The 18,079-nt window shown below is 38.5% G+C and overlaps 2 protein-coding genes across 2 annotated transcripts; both read right to left on the bottom strand.

The window, feature by feature from the left end:
* Positions 1-1,200: 1,200 nt before the first annotated feature.
* On the bottom strand, positions 1,201-12,622 carry si:dkey-17m8.1 (C-Jun-amino-terminal kinase-interacting protein 4). The gene is made up of 28 exons (XM_053327373.1): positions 12,536-12,622; positions 10,761-11,173; positions 10,441-10,635; positions 10,201-10,321; positions 10,060-10,130; positions 9,883-9,947; positions 8,777-8,849; positions 8,511-8,683; positions 8,066-8,343; positions 7,518-7,575; positions 7,119-7,271; positions 6,970-7,012; positions 6,674-6,801; positions 6,478-6,531; positions 5,828-5,968; positions 5,583-5,715; positions 4,711-4,797; positions 4,567-4,614; positions 4,274-4,415; positions 4,061-4,103; positions 3,847-3,927; positions 3,642-3,709; positions 3,383-3,531; positions 3,122-3,293; positions 2,922-3,035; positions 2,719-2,817; positions 2,541-2,630; positions 1,201-2,401 (listed from the first exon to the last, which is right to left on the bottom strand). The coding sequence occupies exons 2-28, from the start codon at positions 10,857-10,859 to the stop codon at positions 2,283-2,285; spliced, it is 2,997 nt and encodes a 998-aa protein (XP_053183348.1). The 5' UTR covers positions 10,860-11,173; positions 12,536-12,622; the 3' UTR covers positions 1,201-2,282.
* Positions 12,623-15,875: 3,253 nt separating this feature from the next.
* LOC128367014 (transmembrane protein 100-like) lies at positions 15,876-16,301 on the bottom strand. The gene has a single exon (XM_053327796.1). It carries the CDS (start codon positions 16,299-16,301, stop codon positions 15,876-15,878), a length of 426 nt encoding a protein of 141 aa, XP_053183771.1.
* Positions 16,302-18,079: the final 1,778 nt, after the last annotated feature.

Below are 18,079 nucleotides of genomic sequence, written 5' to 3'. Positions count from 1 at the left end.
TTACCACTAAGCCTTCAAAATGATTGACAGAGGGCTCGTAGCCTCCCTGACAATGTGTGATACTTTGAATTAGGACCCATGGAAAACATGAACTTAATAAATAGTTCCATCTATTAAAACAGCCTGACTTGATTTTTTTGGTTTTGAAGTACTAATTAAAACAGAAAACTGGTAAACGTTATGAAGTCATTACAAACAAACTGATCAACAAAATCATAAAAAATTGGAATAAAACACCTGTGAGATATGAGTCCGTAGGTACCCCAGTCGATAGAATTAAGGTTGAAATTATTTTTAAATATGTTTTGGGTATAGATGAAAGATCATTGCCTTAATATTTGTTAATACCATGAATTTGTTGATAATATTTTTCTATTTTTTAACCATGATGTCAGAAGGCACTTCACATGAGAACTGACAATGTCCTAACAACAAGCCATAATCAAATTACATCCTCCCCTCCCATTCTCTGCACAGCCATGGCACCAAAGTATGACGGTCTGTCCCACTGTAAGTTGGCTCTGGTGTTTGCTGTGTTGATGGACCTGTTGGGTGTGACATCCTTGCTGCTGGGGGTCTTTGCTCCACTTGAGATCCAAGGACAAGACTTTGGGGACCTGCTGGTATACTCTGGAGCTCTACTGGTGCTGCTGTCACTGGCAGGGTGGGTCATGTGGTACAGCGGCAACATTGAGGGTCTGACTTCCAAAAAGGAGCTGGGGGGTGGTGTTGGTGGAGCTGTGGACCGCCTTGCGCACTCACTGAGCCGCAGGATCCGGATACCCAGGACTCACAGTAGCCCAACATAAGAAGCGGAGTCCAAAGACACCAAAGACTGTTACATGAAGGACGTTTTTAACCAGCTTGCAGGTTAAAATGCCCCAAGGCAAAGGAGCGTCATCGCTGGCTAACATCCTCTTTATGAACGCTTTGCTCACATGAAAGAACTGTCAGTGTCATTTATGTTTTCATAAGAAAACTAGTGAGAGTTACAAGACTTTATATGTGGGCTACACTCAGGATTAAAATGTAATGTAATGGCATCTATATGTATTCCAGCGTATGAAGATGAAAGGGATTTATCCACAATATCCTGTCATTAACATGCAAGTATCATTCATCTGTTGATATAACTATGTGTGTGTGGTGGTGCTGCCTCACATTATTGCAATACAAGTCTGAATACAAGTTACTACATGAATCTTTCAATACAATTTTAATGACAGTAATCATGTTTGCACAAGGTTGAGTCAGAACCAGCACTCATGTCTTCATTCCCATGAAGAATAAGGAGCAGCTATGATATCAACATAATGTGCACATACTTGTAATTTCATATAAATACTGCATAGGACACTTGAAAGAAAATGATCTCCCTTATTTTACAAAATATTCTGAAATCAAAATGAAACATAAAACAAATTAAGTCACTTAAAGGATTTCATGACATCCACAGAAAGGCATCAAGCAAATAAATAATTTCTTAGGACAAGTACTGTAATTGTTTAGATGGGATATCACACATATTCGTACACAGACACACGTTTAAAATGTGAAGTAAATTGTAGTTACACCTTGTGCAATGTAAAAGAGTTCAATTTGATAATACAACAGAAAATGAACAGAAAGGCAATGAAAAGAAGTTGTCATCAATCTCAATGCAGCAACAGGAGATAAACAAGTGTCTGATTGTCTGAGAGAAAAGCAATGCCTGCTTCCAGTTCACAGTTAACAACAAAGTATGAACACAGTGGCTTAAAGAGCAGCCACATTATTAAGTTTAACTTTATGATCAAAATATCCATAACAAATATTGCCCCTCTAATGAAATAAGGATATGAATGACTACCATGTGATGAGCAACAAGGGTCTGGATGTCAGTGAAACTCAATGCACTGCCAGTGCCAAGGAAGAAACTGGTTATTACTATTCAGGAGAAAAGACAAAAGACAGAGTATAAGACGATACGATTTTAACAGTTGACTTACTGACTAATACCACAACACTGATATTGTTGATTATGTCCGATGAAGGCACACAACAGGGCAGCATCATATTTTTTGGATAAATCCAGTCAAAAGACAGATGTACAAAATGAGTGAGGTAAACAAGAATGATCTAGTGAAGTATCACATGTTTTATAGGATACTTTTATTGCTGCCACAATGAGAAGTTTGTGGATTCACTTCAATGAAAGCACCATTTCCATTGCTGTCTCAGCAGTCTATGTCTGCTCTATCTTTGCTTTACTGCAAAAGATAGGATCCAAGAGATGATCAATATCAGAGGGCAGGACTGGGCAAAGGAGGGCTGGGATTCTGCCAGATGATCATGTGACTGCGTTCAGACCGCTGAGGTGTAGCTTGCGACAACTCAGCCGATGCATCACTTTCATCATCTCCTGGAGGAGAAGGTGGATGAGTTGGGTAACAAACAAAGCCTGAACTAAACTGAAAAGCCATTTGGCATGCAGTAGAAAACACTAATCCAACAAATTTAGTCATTACACTACTATTACATTTTTCAGTCCTTTAACTCACCAATGCGGAAGTTGATGTAGCCTTCTCCTCCACTGAGGATGAGCTGAGAGGTAGTGACAGTGCTGCTGCCAGGGCAGGTCATCAAACAGCCTGAGGAGAAAGATGATTACAAAGTATATCATAGAGAAATACAGCATGCAAACACACTTCACAAGATCTCCCTGAGATAAAAGATTACCAGGTGCAGCAATGATGAATCTGACAACTTGTCTATGTCCATGGTAACACAGCTGGGCTGATGCCAGAGAGCAATATGGGATAGAGACCGCCTCTGATGCTGTGGACGGTGATTAACATAGTTAATATTAGATAGGTGCATTTATAATAAGATAAGATATAACATTTTGTAAAATCGGTGGTCTTGTTTTGCATAAAACTCACTTATAGATAATGGACAGGAGAAGATGGCACCACCTCCCGTGCCCACCCACAGTCTTCCAGAAATGATTGTGAGAGAGGAGATCTGAAGAGGTGAGAGTGTCAGGAAGGCCTGGCCTGCAGAGACACACAGAAATGTGTTAGTTGTGGAGAAGAGCTTATACAAAAGAAAATTTCTTTATAACTGAAGAAAATTTTACCACCTAATGTTTTAGTGACCAAAGCAGTAAAGTCAACTTCCTGTAGCGGCCGTGCAGTGGTCCAATCAAACAATCTGAGTACTGGGTCAAGTCGGCAGGACGTCCAAACACCACTTCCACCAGCACAGAGGAAACGGACCTGCTGCTCACTGCGCTCAGAGACTGAGAATACTTGCTGTAAATAATGATAAGAAATAGATGTTGAGTTCAAAGATAGTCTGAATGTGAAACAGAATACAATGTACATACTCCCTCTGTTATTACCTCAACTTTTCTGCTGTCAATGTCAACCACATGGACCTTGTTCCAGTACCCTACCCACAATCGACTACCCTTTGAAAGGCAACAGCGAATAGGCTGCAAAGGGTTTGATCCAAGCGGCATCACAGTGTGTGACTGCAGATTCCAGTCACCTGTGGATCACAGCACCTTATCATTTACATCACCAAACATTTAGTTATGTGAAGGATGTAAAATTGAAGAAGCCAAATTTAACTATAATGAGGAAACAGAAAGCCATTACCTGAACTATGGGAGAAAAAAGCTAAAGTCCCATCAGCTAAACCAGCTATTACTTGACCCTCGGAATACCTGTGAAATTTAGTTAACACAAAGTAGCTTATATTTACACATTTCTGGAGACAGACATGATGAAAACTGGTGATAAATAAACACTAATAATTATATTTCCATGCATGTATTGTTCAAATAGAGCAGAAAGAACTCACGTGAGCGAATGAACGCCCTCTGAGAGGGAAACAGACTGCAGACAGCGCCTCCTTCCAGCAGAGGCCGAGTGTATCAGTATACTGTGAGAGAAATAGCCGTAGAAAGAAGAAAGGGTAAACAATAGAAGAGAGGGAGTCAGTGAGAGTGCTTTGCTGACCAGTATTTTACTCAGTCTTATTTATTGGAGTGGGCTGCTTATTCAGCAGACCCTACCTTCCTTCCTGAGTCCCAATCCACACAGTTCCTTTAGCGTCACCTGACATAATAAAACCAGACAGATTGTGTCAAAGGAAAAGCTAAATAAGCAGTATTGACTTTTAAGTTTCCAGTAAAACGTCAGAATGGTAGGGGGGATATCACATGATCAGAATACATTAGACATGTTGTCTATTAGTAGCCGTTGCAGCCCATTATACTGGCACTGACCTATGGGAGGCACAGCACAGATGCAGAGGGCAGGAGCTGTGGGAGGGAGATTGAACTGATCCAGTACTGTGTTGGACCGTGCTGGGTCAATCACTGTAATATCACTGCAGGACGCAGGGCCAGAAACTACCCACACAGAACACTGGCAGAGACAGACAGAAATGGAGTTTGGAGAGATGAGTGGCATGAAACAACTTGTCAGGGGGCAGTGTTAGTTATGTTTGGATGGCCCTGTACATGGTGATTAGCATGTGACTACAGTTGTTATTTAACCAGGATAATAACACACTTACTGTGGCCTCTCCTGAGATCTCAGGCGTGACTGCAACAGCACAGTTCAGCTGAAGAGAACAAATAAGTGGAGCCATGTTTATATATGCCAAAGGTATAACCGCTTCCGGGTTATTGTCCAAGAATATTGCTGGTACAAGATTTACCTTAGCAGTGGAGTCTCTTTGATCCAACAGCCTGAGCCGCACTAACATGGGCACATCTTTAGGCTCTGGGACAGGTTCCTGGGATTCCTACGATAATGACATTTAATCATCAGCATATAGTTAGGATTGTGGAAATGTACAAATGTCCTCTCAACTCTCTGTAGTAAGTTAGGTGTAATACCATACAATTTTAATGGCAGGATGGTTGCCTTAATGCTTTTCTTTGCTTGGTTTAGTAAAATTAAATGCAGTAATTGTTAGGGAGTTTCTATATATTTTGGGGGAATATATTTTGGGATGCAAGAGTCAAGCATTGTCCACACAGTGAGGCAAACACTAAATCCTGGCAGACACACGGTCTCTCTCACTGAGATGCCACCAGCTGTCCTCGGTATTTTGGGGAAGTTGTGAGCCACCTGATAACTGGTAGACAGCGTTGCTATGGTGACCAAGGTTAGGGTTTGACTATATGCTTTCCGGAGAACTGTGAACAGAGTAGACGCTATGTAGGAGGGTGCGATAGCGTGACCCTGGAAGGTTCTGCCTGAACTGTGCTCAGTGACATGTGACCTGAACAGCCAGAAATGAGGCGGCATCAGTATCTAGCAAATGCATGTATTGATAAAACCTTCATTCTCCTTGATCAAGCTCCAATAAACACTTTCAACCTAAGACATCCTTGACTCCTGTGCACTTTCTCCACACGTGGGTTAATTGTTGACAAAGAAATACTCTATATCAGTATGAACAAAAACACACAATTCTCACTCACATTACACCATGTGAAGCTTTTAGCCCATTCTCTGTCTTCTCTTCATTATTCCCTCTCAGGTTGTGACCGATCTATGTATCTATGTGTGCCCTTCTCTTACCTGTGTGTTTGCCAGCGGTGTGCTCCAGCCGTGTATCTGTCGTTTTCCAAGTGCTCCCCAAATGTGGGAGCGAATTTCTCTGTAGAGTTCCCTCCTCCTGATACGAGGTGAGAGGGCAGCAGGAGAAGCAGATCTAGAGAAAAGGCTTGTGTTGTCAATTAGCTCAGTGGAACCAGACATAATCATTTAATTTGTTGGAAATGATGTAAAAAGAAGCATATGCAAGAGTGACACGGCCAGCTTACTCTGTTTGAGTTTGACTGACAGCCTGTAAATCTGGAGACCCCAGAGGAGGGCGAGCGAATGATGGAGAAGTTGGAAGAGTAAATGCAGGAGCGTGAGGCAGGATTAATGGTTGCTTGGACAGGCCAAACAAGCGGTTGAACCTTTCATAAAAAATAAAATAAAAACAATTTTCAATGTTTTATAAACATAAAACATCTTACAACAGCATATAAGCAGATTCAATATGAACCCAAAAGTTTCAGACTTACTTTGTGCTGTAAGTCCTTTTGGTTTTGAAATTGATATTCTAGTATGTTTTTGTAAACTACACGTTGCTGTGATAACAGAGGCTGAAGACAACATAATGAATGTTTAAGGTGGATCACTCAAAATTCAACTGTCCCATTTGTTTTTACATATGGCAAGTTGTTTCTTATGTTATTGGGTTGTTTTAAGGTACTCTATCAGCTTTATTGCCTCTTTTATTGTCTGGCTCACAGCAGCACACCTGTTGTTTTGTGGAACAAAGTTTATCCAGCCAACTTCTCTGTGTTATGAGGAATGTCATCTAGCCTTCACTGCTATTTTTAATCAACAAGAGGAAGAGAATACAGCATAGTGTCAACATTTCTATTTTTAGATAAATGATCCCTTTCAGACAAACACTTACTTTCTCCAAACGCTTGACCTTTTGTCCTCTGACAACCTCTCCTCTTTTGTTGCTCTATAAAGAAAGGAAAAACACTAAATGAGCTTGGAGGCAACAACTTTTACCTTTTGAAAAATACATCAACTTTACATGAAGTAACATAACAACAGAGCTAAAAAATATATACACAATTATGCTGATTCATTATCAAAGTTACCTGAGTGCCTGACTGCGTCTGACTGCTTCCTGCAGCTCAAACAGACGCTGCTTGTACTGGTTCTTCTCCATGACCACACGAGCCATTTCAGAACGAGAGAAGTGGCGCATGGTTGGAGGTAGAGAGGCCTGAATGGAATGATTGATGCTATTCAATGGGGTGCATTCATGAGTTTCATATATCATTAATATATAGCAGCCACTGAATTTTAAAAAGCTCCACCTTTGCAGTCTTACTGCTGCACTAAATCTTTGTGATACTGTAGATTAAAGTTTTCAAATAATAAGTCTCCTTACATCAGGATCTTCAGCTTGGCATGCGTCTAGTTCTTTACGAAGTCTATAAAAAACAGTAGATATACAGTGTTATTATATACAATAACAAAATAAATGCAATTATTGTAATATTTTGAAAAAGGGAAAATATCTAGGACAATATTCTACACCTTTTAATTTCCTCCTCTTTCTCCTTCATCCGGCCCTCTAATCGTGAGACCGTTTCCTGAAGAGAGGTCACTTCCAGTTTAAGAGCTGAACGGTCATCAGTCAGCTCCACTACCCGAGATATCAAGACTTTACGGGCAGCTTCTACTAACTCACTGAAAACATAAACACAGGGCGGAAAGTTTAAGGTTACAAAGAAATGAAAAATCAGATTAGGGTTAGGTAAAAATCAAATCAAGTAAAATAGGCAAACAGCTCCATGAAATGAGTGACGATAATATTTCCCCCCTCTGAAAAACACTTATACTGAAATGAAACAAGAAGTGTTTGAAAAACCCCCTGCACACATAATCACATTGCACACTAATAATAAGGTCAGATAACTTAGACAGAAGACTCACTGGGTGATTTTCAGTTCCTCATACTGAGAAAGAATCTCCTCAAACTGGTCGGCACTGCCTACACACAAAGAAAGAGTGTAAAAATGCTTCAGCACACATACACACATATAACTCTCACAAGTCTAACAGTCACAACTAACTGCATTAATGCCCAAGAAATAAAGGCTCTACGAGGTATGGTGCAGAAATGTAAAGAAGGAAACAAGAGCTTATGAAACCTACAGTAGTGGACATGTTCACTGATGTACTTGCACTTCATTTTAACTTGTAAAAATAGTTTCTCACCATTGCCAGATTGTTTTTAGACTCAACCCTTCTGTTTATCTGTGATCACAGTGTAGCATATAACACAAAACAGGCACTGTCTTTGAGATACATGTACTTGTCTGAGTCTGCTAAACTATTTGATTGTTGGTCACAAAATGCTGACTGACTAACACAATTCCTGGCCAGTTAATATTTTGTGACCCTGGATCAAACCCCTAGTTACCATGAAGGGAAAGTGTATCAACCATACTTGTGAAAAAGGTCTATAAATGTGCCTTCACCTCTGACGCTGGCCCCTTGGTCTACAGTCTCCACATAATCCCGACTCAGTTCTGACAGTTCAGAGAACACTGAGTCTGTGTTGCGTAGCTCCCACTCCATGCTATCATCTTCCTCCACCTCCTCCTCAGCTTTTTCCTGCATCTCTCCTTCTTTCCCCTCTTCTATTTTCCACTCCTTCTCTTCTTCTTTCTCCTCCTGCAACCCCCTCATCTCGTTCTCCAAGCTGGTCCCCGACTCATTTTTCGTTGGCTCTTCGGTGTCTGATCTAACAGGGGTGCTGATGATGACAGCAAATTAAAGTAAGAAGAGAGAAAGAAATGTGAGAAAATAGAGGAATGTGATGTGATGTGGTTTAGTTAAGGATTAAACATAATTCACATACTTTCCACTCAAATCTCCAACTGAAGCAAACAAAACTCATAGTTCATGCTTTCAGATTATTACCTTGCATCCACCCAGCCATGAAATTGTGTCAGCTCAGGAGTGGAGCTTATTATGTCATTGACAAACTGGTTTGAGGTGGACTTCACTGTGATGTCAATCGCCTTTTCTTCCTTGGTTAGTACATCTTCCAAACACGGGGGAACCGAGAGCGAATGTGGTCTTTGGACAGTCTGCTAAAAATGAGCAGGAGACAACAGCTACTTCTCTATCAAAACATTTAATTAAACATGTTCAAAATAAATGCAGATATATAGAGTCTTATTTACCTTATCATTAACACTGGATTCAGAAGGGACTTGAGTGGATCGAAATTCTGTATTCTTGGGACGTATATGATTCCTAAATGCAATATGCATCATAAAAAAAGGAATGTAATAAACAATATCAATTTATGCTTCTTTCTTATATTTTTACCTAAACATGTGACAACAGCTTTTGCTTTTCCAAAGTTGCAACTGAATATAATTCAAAGGTGAAATGATAGCTTTCAGACTAATGAGCAAAGCTTTTCCACAAATACCTCATTTCAATGAAGAAGCTGATATTACTCTATGTATTATTCTGTATTTTCCTTATTGTCATAAAATCCCATGAAAACAAAAAAAAAAGACTCTCCTATTATTGTTGTGCAAATGTGCAACTTTACTTTTATTTTCTTTCTTTGTTCTTAACTATGGCGGCAGTGGTCTCAGCACTTAGAGCCCAAGACAAATTTCCCTTCGGGGACATTAATGTATCTATCTATCTATCTATCTATCTATCTATCTATCTGTCTATCTATCTACTCTCAATACTTTCTTAATCTTCTATCATGACAGTGGCCTTAACACATCCACTTCTTCCCACTGAAGACATATATTCCTTTTTAAAAAAGGCTATGTAATTTCTTAAAACAACTGGGCACTGTAGTTTTTAGCAACTATCATTCAAAATAGTACACAGTGCATGTGTGTACATGGTTTTTGGATATTAATGATAATAGTTTATGGACAACAGTGAAGGTCTATAGCACAAAGGAATAAACTGTATCAGGCTTTGGTGACACAGACAATACTGTTTTGGTCTTTTCATGGGATTTATTGACAATAAGACAAATGTAGAATATCACCAAATATACCTACATGGCCTTCAAACTGATGTTTTTAGTTAGTTACAGTATTGTACCAATAACTACAAGTACTGTTTTGGCTGTTACGTTATGCAATAGTTATAGTCGGATTTACAAATGTTTGCTACAATAAAGGATTAAATCTGGAATATGCCTGAAGTTGATTTTTTTATTGTTGGCTATGGCCCACAGTAGTATGTGTATGTTCACAGCAGTAAATAAGCTAAAAAAATGTTTCAGATAAGAGTGGTGAGTAAGAAATACCTTAGAGGTGAATCTCTGTCAGAGTCCTTCCTCTTTTCCAATAGTTCCCGATGTGTGTGAGCCAACTACAAGAGAGAAGGGCAATGATATGTACTGACGACAATATGAACTATTGATATAAAATTTTATGATATGGTGTTATGATGACAGATTTTAGACTAAACGGCAGTATCTGACCTTGTTGTGGGTAAGCTTCAGTGTGCTCAGTTCTCTGCTCATGTTCGCCTTCTGCTCCTCTAAGGCCACCACTGCCAGACAAACATAACAAATTTAGTTTTAGGTGCGAGAAACCTAAGTATTTAGTATTTAAATACTCACATTGATCAGCTTGCTCTCTCGCTTTTTTCTCTAGGTCTCTCTCTCGCCGTTCACGCTCCTTGTCCCTCGCTCTCATGGCTCTCCTTTCCTGTTCAATTTGGTCATCCAGCTCCAGATACCTCTGAATGACACAAAATGATTTAGCAACTGTGAGCACCATCAAACACATACTTCCACAGTTATTAAAACAGGCAACCTAAATCTTACTACATCAACACTCCAAAATCCATCATTTCCCACCTCTTGACTTTCTTTCCTTAGCGCTTTCTCAGCTTGGTATCTCTCCAGCAACTCTTCTCGCTCAGCTTTCTCTCTCTCCGCCTCCTCCTCCCTGTCTCTCAGCTGGGCTTTGCAGCTGGCCAGCCCCTCCAGTACCCACACAAATATGGGTACCAGTGACTCCACCACACCTTCACCATGGATCTCAATGACTGTCTGTGATGGGGTAAAGTAGCCAAGTTAGAAACCATGTATGTGTGACCCCATCTAAATGATAATCTCATTAACATATTTCCATATAGAAATAATAAAAAGAAAGAAAAAATTGGGAGATTCTTTACCTGTAGTTCTGAATACAGTTTTCCTGCCTCTTCACTCACAATGTTGGGATCCAGCTCCACCTCCCCCGTCCCACACAGAACTCTCTCACTGTACTCCATCAGCCAGTTATTTTTATTTGCTTTATTAAGTGTCAAAAAGCTCTCCCTGACTCCACACCAGAGGAAAGTAATCTTATCACTCTATGAGCCAATTCTGTCTGGCATAAACTTTTTCTCCTCCTGATTATACTTCCTTACCAACTAACACAACTAGTTCATGTAGCTTTCTAACATTTCTGCTAACACCAGCACCACCCATAGCTCACAACTTTATGTTCCATTTGTACTTGACAAGAGTAGCATCCTGTTAGACTGCAGCTCACTTTCACTATACTGTACGTTTATCTGATGTCAGTGGTGTTTTAGAATCCATCCTAAAAGACAAAAGAAGAAAATTAATGATATATAATGTGAATCTCTTCTTCACTGCAGCTATATTTAACTGCAAAAGGACAGTTGAGTTTTCTGTGCAATACTCAAGCTTCGACATGCATTTTTAAATATTTTCCCACTAATTATTGGATACGGTCATGTGGTTTTCTGCTATTTGAAATCTGTGACGAACACAGCTTGCTTAACAGCAAACAAATGCAAGGCATCTGCTCAGTTAGGATGAAATTTTAATTCCAATGGTTTTAAGTCAAGATTTCCATTAAAACAACATTATTAAAGATCGGGAAATAGTTAAGCTAAGTGTTAAATGAAGTCTTACAGATAGTTTAGATTAGTCGCACTCATGTCTGTCTGGATGTATTTCCCTTTATTCTTACATCAGTAGTAGTGGTTTGAATACACTCAGGCCATACCATCAACATAACTTAAACAATATCAACAAAAGCAGGAAGAAATAACTGACTAACCAATTATTAAATGGACAGAAAAGTAGCAAACACTAGTTTCAGTTTTGATGATTTCCTGCTTTTCTTTGTATAAAGTGACAGTACACTGAACAAGAAACTTCAAAATGTCACTTTCAACATTGTTAACTTGCGCTTTACATTTTATAATCCAAATAATAATGATGATAATAATAATAATAATAATGATAATAGTAATAATGGTGAAATATAAATGGTTATTACAATACTTCTCACACATTAACTTTACTACAGTCCTCCAAAGTTCCTTTGGTAGATAGCCAAAGGAAGGTTTTCCTCATAAGGATTATGTAATGTGCACAGACAAACCTAACAAGCCTGTGTGTGTGTAAACAGTCTGTCATAGGCTACCTTTGGGGACAAATTTCAGATTTAGGACCAGTTGATTGGGGACAGCTTATTTTTGGGTCAGTGGTAAGGTTAAGGTTAGAGTTGGACAAGCAGTGGTAATGGTTAGTGTAAGTCTCCAAGAAATCAATGTGAGTCCATGTAATGTCCCCAAAAGTGACCATGATCTGATATCTGTCTGAGTATTGTTGTGTGTGTGTCAAACAGAGCCACAAATAGCGCACAGAAACTCAAAGTTAAATGTACACTCAGTCATTATGACTAGGGACAGTGGCAGGTTAGCGTTGGTTATAAGTCGATAATTAGCCTAATCTGCCTTAATGTCAGTCTGAGAAACACACAAACCGATGAAAATGACACACTTGAATAGGCCTACTGAATAAATAAGTAACATGACTGACAGTGGACACCTTGAGAGATGTTTGGCCGCGACTTTACAAAGTTGAGACTTAGCCAAAAAAAAAACAAGCCAAGACGTCGTGCTGCTCGGCTGTCGTTTAACAAACTCACCTTAACAGCTGACTCCGGAGTAAATTTCATTTCATTGCCTCAAAACAGTGAAATTCCAGGCGTTTTATTTCTTCGGGCAAGATATCAATTACACATAAACGAGTTTAAAGAAGGGGGTGTTGTTTGATTCTGACGTAGGCAAACATGTCCTCCGTCTGGCCAATCAGATCGCAGTAAGTGTTGGTTGTAACCAATAGGCGGGAAGAGGAGGCGGGACATGGGCATTTTGTTTTCAGGAGGAGGAAAAAAAGTTTCCTGAAACTTGAACGATGACACGTGATCAAGAAGTCTGCAGCAGGCTGTCAGGTGATCTGTAAACTTAAGCCTGATACCTGTCGAAATGCCTCACATACCTGAGAGCTAGCTCTGAGTTTACTGTGGCAAGAGGTTGATTGTGCTTTATTATGTGAACATGCACTTGTTTAGGTTTATAATCTACTACAGAAAGAATGAAGAAGAAAGTTTACAACATCAACCTTATTAGTTTCAGATTCTTTCATTCATTCAAGTGTAAATTTGCCAACAAAAAACCTCTGTTCTCAGACTGTGAGCATTACTTACACATCATTAAATCTTGTGCTACTTTTGTACATAATGTTATGATTATTTATCATATTGTTAACACTATTGTTTTTATTGTTATTGTTAATCTTATTATTCATTTGTCTTTATTCTTTTTTATTGACACTATTTTTACTGTCCACTTTGCTGCTGCAATAATTTAAATGTCCCTATCATGGGATTAATAAACGAATATCTTATCTTGTCTTAATGCTGTAATGTTCATTCATGTGCTGTGAAGTGAAAAATAAAAATAACAATAAAAATACTGAGAGCTAGCTAATCTTTTACATGTCTCCCAAAATCATTGAAATAGAGTCAGAAAGATAAAAATGTTTTATGCATTATGGATTGTACCATTAGTTATTATTGTTCTGTTGCCAGATTTAATCAAAAAGCAAAAGATGCCAGCCACATCATTTTTTTATAAAGGCATCAGTGTAGTGTAGCAATCTACATAAAGAATGGCTTGAAAACAGTTTGGACAACAGATGGAGACAGAGCTGCTATTTAACACAGAGAGGGGCAGTTAGAAACAATACTGAAGTATTCATTTTATCAAAACACAATAAAGTATGAGCTTACAATTCATTGTTCTTCCAGCAGATGGAGGTACAAACACATTTTACCCGTTTTGTGCTCCACTTCCTCTTTCTTCCCCGTTGAGTTCTGTGGTTGTTGGTGTCTGTCCTGTTGACCTGCACCAAGAGGCCTTTAAATATTAAGCCCACCTTTTTTGACCTCACTTTAATATCTAGTATCGTTTATCTTACTTAACCCAAATTATATGGCGCAATGGCAGATTTCACTTTTATGCACAGAGGTTGTGTACCCTTGACACAGCTGACATATTGACAAGTAAAAACAGTGAATCAATAACAATAATGATGGCTGAGTCCCAAGTTCATGAACCTGATGTATTGCACAATGGCTTCTTGGACCTTGAATAGAACTGGGTTCACAATTTTTCAAGTTGTCTTTAAACAATAGTCAGTTGCCCAAATAAATGTTGAAACAGGTTTTTCTTGTTGTAATCATTTATCCCGCTCAGACTGAACATTAAAAGATCATACCTTCATGATTCACTTACAATGTAAGTATTAGGGGCAAACGCACAATCCTCTTTTTGTGAAAAAAATGTTTATAAATTGATTTTTTTCTGAAGCTAATAGGAAGTTTCATCTGTCCAAATTAGTCATATCAAGTGGATATATTTGAACATTACAGTCTTTTTAGTGCCAACGTTCCTCTTTTTGTAACTACTGTATACTTTCACAGGAACAGAGAAACACAAAAAAGGAATTTGATGCTGAAAAGACTGTAAATGCAGACATTCACTTGAAGTGATTAACTCTGACTGTTGAAGCCTCATTTAAGCTTCAGATAAACTTATAAATGCATTTTTTGCAAAGAATGACTGTGAACACACTGGATTTTGGCACCAATCACTTTAATTGTAAACACATTTGAAGAAGATATTTTAATAGTAATAATTAATAATAATTTAGTATGAACAGTAGGAATAATTACAGCGAGTAATCACTGTTCATATGGGCATTGTGACTCTATCCTTGAAAAAATGTGTTACCCAAAACTGTGGGAAGTAACAGTGTCTCTGTAGTAGATGACATGAGTTCGTATCTCATTGCCACACCACCATGGCGGTAGCAAGATTGCAGTAGGTATGATAATAGCAGGAAGACAAACCGAACTAATCTTTGAGACCCTGGTGCACAGTGAGAAAAAACATCCTTCAGTGTTTATACGGGCACCTGACATTTTATGACACACTTTTAACGTGATCAGTTCCACTTCTGCTTTTACTGCCAAAAAAAGTCAAATTAGACTTTTTTACTGAAGAGATGTGCCTATCAGGACATTTAGCCCTTCTTCCGATGGGTATGACACTTACTTTTAATACACTTTTCATTTGTACAATACTGATCTGTAAACACTATTGTTGAATTTACTGTGTTTAAATCAACAGAGTTTTAACTATTCAACTATTGTTTCCATTAAAATCTTCAAAGGCCAACTCCTCTCTTTAGTCTTTTCACGCAGTGAAACTTTAAGAAAGTTCATCCTAAGTTTCTGTTATCAACTTTCTATACGATCAACTTTATATAAACTCTTGACAGTTACACCTGTTGGACATCAGCATCTGCTATTGATTTTCTTAAATTTTAAAGTTTTTCAATGCAAATAAAAAACAATTCCCTTCTATTTTATTAAAGTTGTTGCTGAATACAAATATCTTAAAACCTAAGAAAATGGAACCAAAACTATCTGAGTGGCGAGATACCACCAGTAAGTGAGACAACATGTTTTTGTGTTTGTGATATTTGTGTGAACAAACCCTTTGACAGACATCTCTTCTCTGTAACATTGTCTTGTTTTATTATTTGCATCATCTTCCGTCTTCCATGTATTAATCCTGTGGTCTGTTTCTCTTTCCTTTTTTCTCTCTCTCTCTCTCTCTCTATCTCTCACAGACACAAATATATACATTTGATGTACAGTACATTTGTATATACTATATCATATGAACATTATACATTACAAGTTCTGTCTACATGGTACATGCAAAATTGACGGTAGTGAGTAAAGGCGGTGGTGGGAGAAGTAAGACTATGTACGACTTAGTTCTGACATAGAGTAAACTTGTAAAAGATCAGAGCACAACAGGAGTGATATTTCCTGCCCAACGTCACCATGTCATTTAATCCATTTGGACACCTGTGCAGATTTTTCATACATTTTCTTTATATGCATCCATTGATTACACTGTGACTTTTTTAATTACCCTCTCATTCTCCTCAATAAGAATTTCTTTTCCATCTTGTCTCTGCTCTCGTGTCATGTCTCTCTTCTTCTTTGTCAGGAGGTGAAACACCACCACACTTCCCACCACCACTACACTGAAGGTGAGAATCACAAATCCCAGTATCAGTAAGTGAGAGGTCCCCCCTTTAGACTGGTTTAATAGGTCCCACAGCCCCACAGCCACACAACTGATGCCGATGAGAGTTCCCCAAAAACCAAAGGCCAGCATGCATGATCCACAGGACAGTTCAGCACCCCCAGTCATCACGGTGAGGCCCGCCACAGAGACAACCCCTCCTGGTAAGGTCACTGTCTCAGACTTAGGGTCGTAGGTGACAGCTGGTAAAGCAGAGGGATCAAGCGTTTCCATCTTGCTTGACATGTTTTCCTCGGTAGATGATCAATTGGGAATTTACATGCAGCTTCTTCTTATTGCTTACCCCTAAAACACAACACAGTGTCCTGATCAAACCCATAACACCCTTTCTTTTTGTAGCTTTACAGTTGGAAAAATCATTTTACTTAGATTATTGAAAACTGAGACTCTTATTTTATGGTTACACTATTCAATGAAATGGAAATATTCTAGATATCTTGTATAATTTTACTCACATTTCCCCAAAAAATCAGTCTCTTAATCTGTAGCTGGTATGTTTTAAAACTCTGGGACCTCCATTACAATTTAAAATAAATGTTTATACGAGTAAACATGTATGGCTGCATGCACAGCACAAGTTTGTAATGTCTTGATAACACACCTCCAAGCTGGGTAAAATAACTATAGAAAAATAATGATATTTTAACATTCATCATTTAAACAGCAAACAGATAAAATAACATAACATTTCTAAACTGAACTAAAATAAGATTTTAAAAAAGCCATCTAATACAATTTTAGATACCAAGTAAAATATTTTTTTCTTTGGTCTGTCCCATTGGAACTAATTAAGACTGTAGACTGCCCGATATCCTGAATGCTTTATTCAGCAGACAGCAAAACATAAGACTTTGTTTCTTCTTTCTAATGGGTTGAGGCCTAGCATTTTACAATTATTTAGTGCAAACAAAATCATGTCATGTCATGTCCTCTAAACGTTGTCCCCAACTGAAATCAAGACCTCAGGATCCTAGAGATATTTTGGGCTTCATATCTTTACTGTTTTAATCAGTTGGATAAAAGAGAACGTGAATTTGTGGAGTATTTGCTTACACCAGAAATTCTGATGGATTCATTTAATTAATTGCAGTACTGAGAACTTCAGAAAAACAAAACTGTTGTATTTTAAACAAAAAGTATAGCAATGCTTACCTCAGCGTTGAGTCAGGAGCTCGGATGGCAGTGGAAAATGATATTAAGTTAAGGTCCTTAAATTTAGAAAATGTGTGTTTACAGATGCGTGAGTGATTTCAGCAAAAGCCTAAAAGTGTTTTAGGCTTTCTCTTTAGACAGTGGATGTAGAAATGGGAGACAAGGGCCAAACGCTGTTACCTTTATCCAATGCGTCACGACATGAGGCCCCACAAGATGGTGGACACAATTGTCAAGATTGTTGTCATCGTTTGTTGTTCCTCTCTTTCCTTGTGTTCAGAAGGAAGCTCCCGTCTGTCATTAAGCGTCATTATAACCCATTATCTGATATTTATCTAGGAACTACTCCCTTCCTCTGTTTCTCTCTCCTTCAGTCTTAAAAGTTGAGTTGTGTTCCACTGAGGCATTGTTTGAGCTTTGAAAGAATTTTTCTGTTTCAAAACATTTTCCTAGTCAGGACATGTCTTATTTCTAAAATGTAGGCTCAAATTAACAAAGTGACAGTGTTTATGTGATTGGGGAAAAAAAATATGGTCCTTGAACTGTTGTCTACTCTGGAAACAGTTTCTCCCTTTTTTTTTAATTTCACTGGCCGGTTCATTCAAGGACAAACTTTTAAATTACAGACAAATACCTTTTTCATAATTTTACCACGCATCAAGAAACACATGAGTGACTGACTTGCTGTGTTGATACTGAGCACAGCAGATTTGCAGTATATATGTCAGTGGTGACGTAGAGTTGTCTCACAGGTTGATGCTGTAACACAGGTGAAGCTTGATACGGTCCATTAATACTCTATAATGCTGTCGAGCCAACTGGAATCTTGCCAATGGTGAGTCAACAAACTA

Source organism: Scomber japonicus, chromosome 10 (genome assembly GCF_027409825.1).
Source record: "Scomber japonicus isolate fScoJap1 chromosome 10, fScoJap1.pri, whole genome shotgun sequence".
In the NCBI taxonomy this organism is placed as follows: Eukaryota; Metazoa; Chordata; class Actinopteri; order Scombriformes; family Scombridae; genus Scomber; species Scomber japonicus.
This window is presented reverse-complemented; position numbering and strand designations above follow the sequence as displayed.

Coding starts and splice junctions, on each gene's coding strand:
- si:dkey-17m8.1 (XM_053327373.1), bottom strand. CDS start 10,859: ATGGAGTACAGTGAGAGAGTTCTGTGTGGGACGGGGGAGGTGGAGCTG. Junction 5,969..6,477: donor AGGTCAAGCGTTTGGAGAAA/GTAAGTGTTTGT, acceptor TTTTTATGAAAG/GTTCAACCGCTTGTTTGGCC. Junction 3,532..3,641: donor TTTTTTCTCCCATAGTTCAG/GTAATGGCTTTC, acceptor TGTGATCCACAG/GTGACTGGAATCTGCAGTCA.
- LOC128367014 (XM_053327796.1), bottom strand. CDS start 16,301: ATGTCAAGCAAGATGGAAACGCTTGATCCCTCTGCTTTACCAGCTGTC.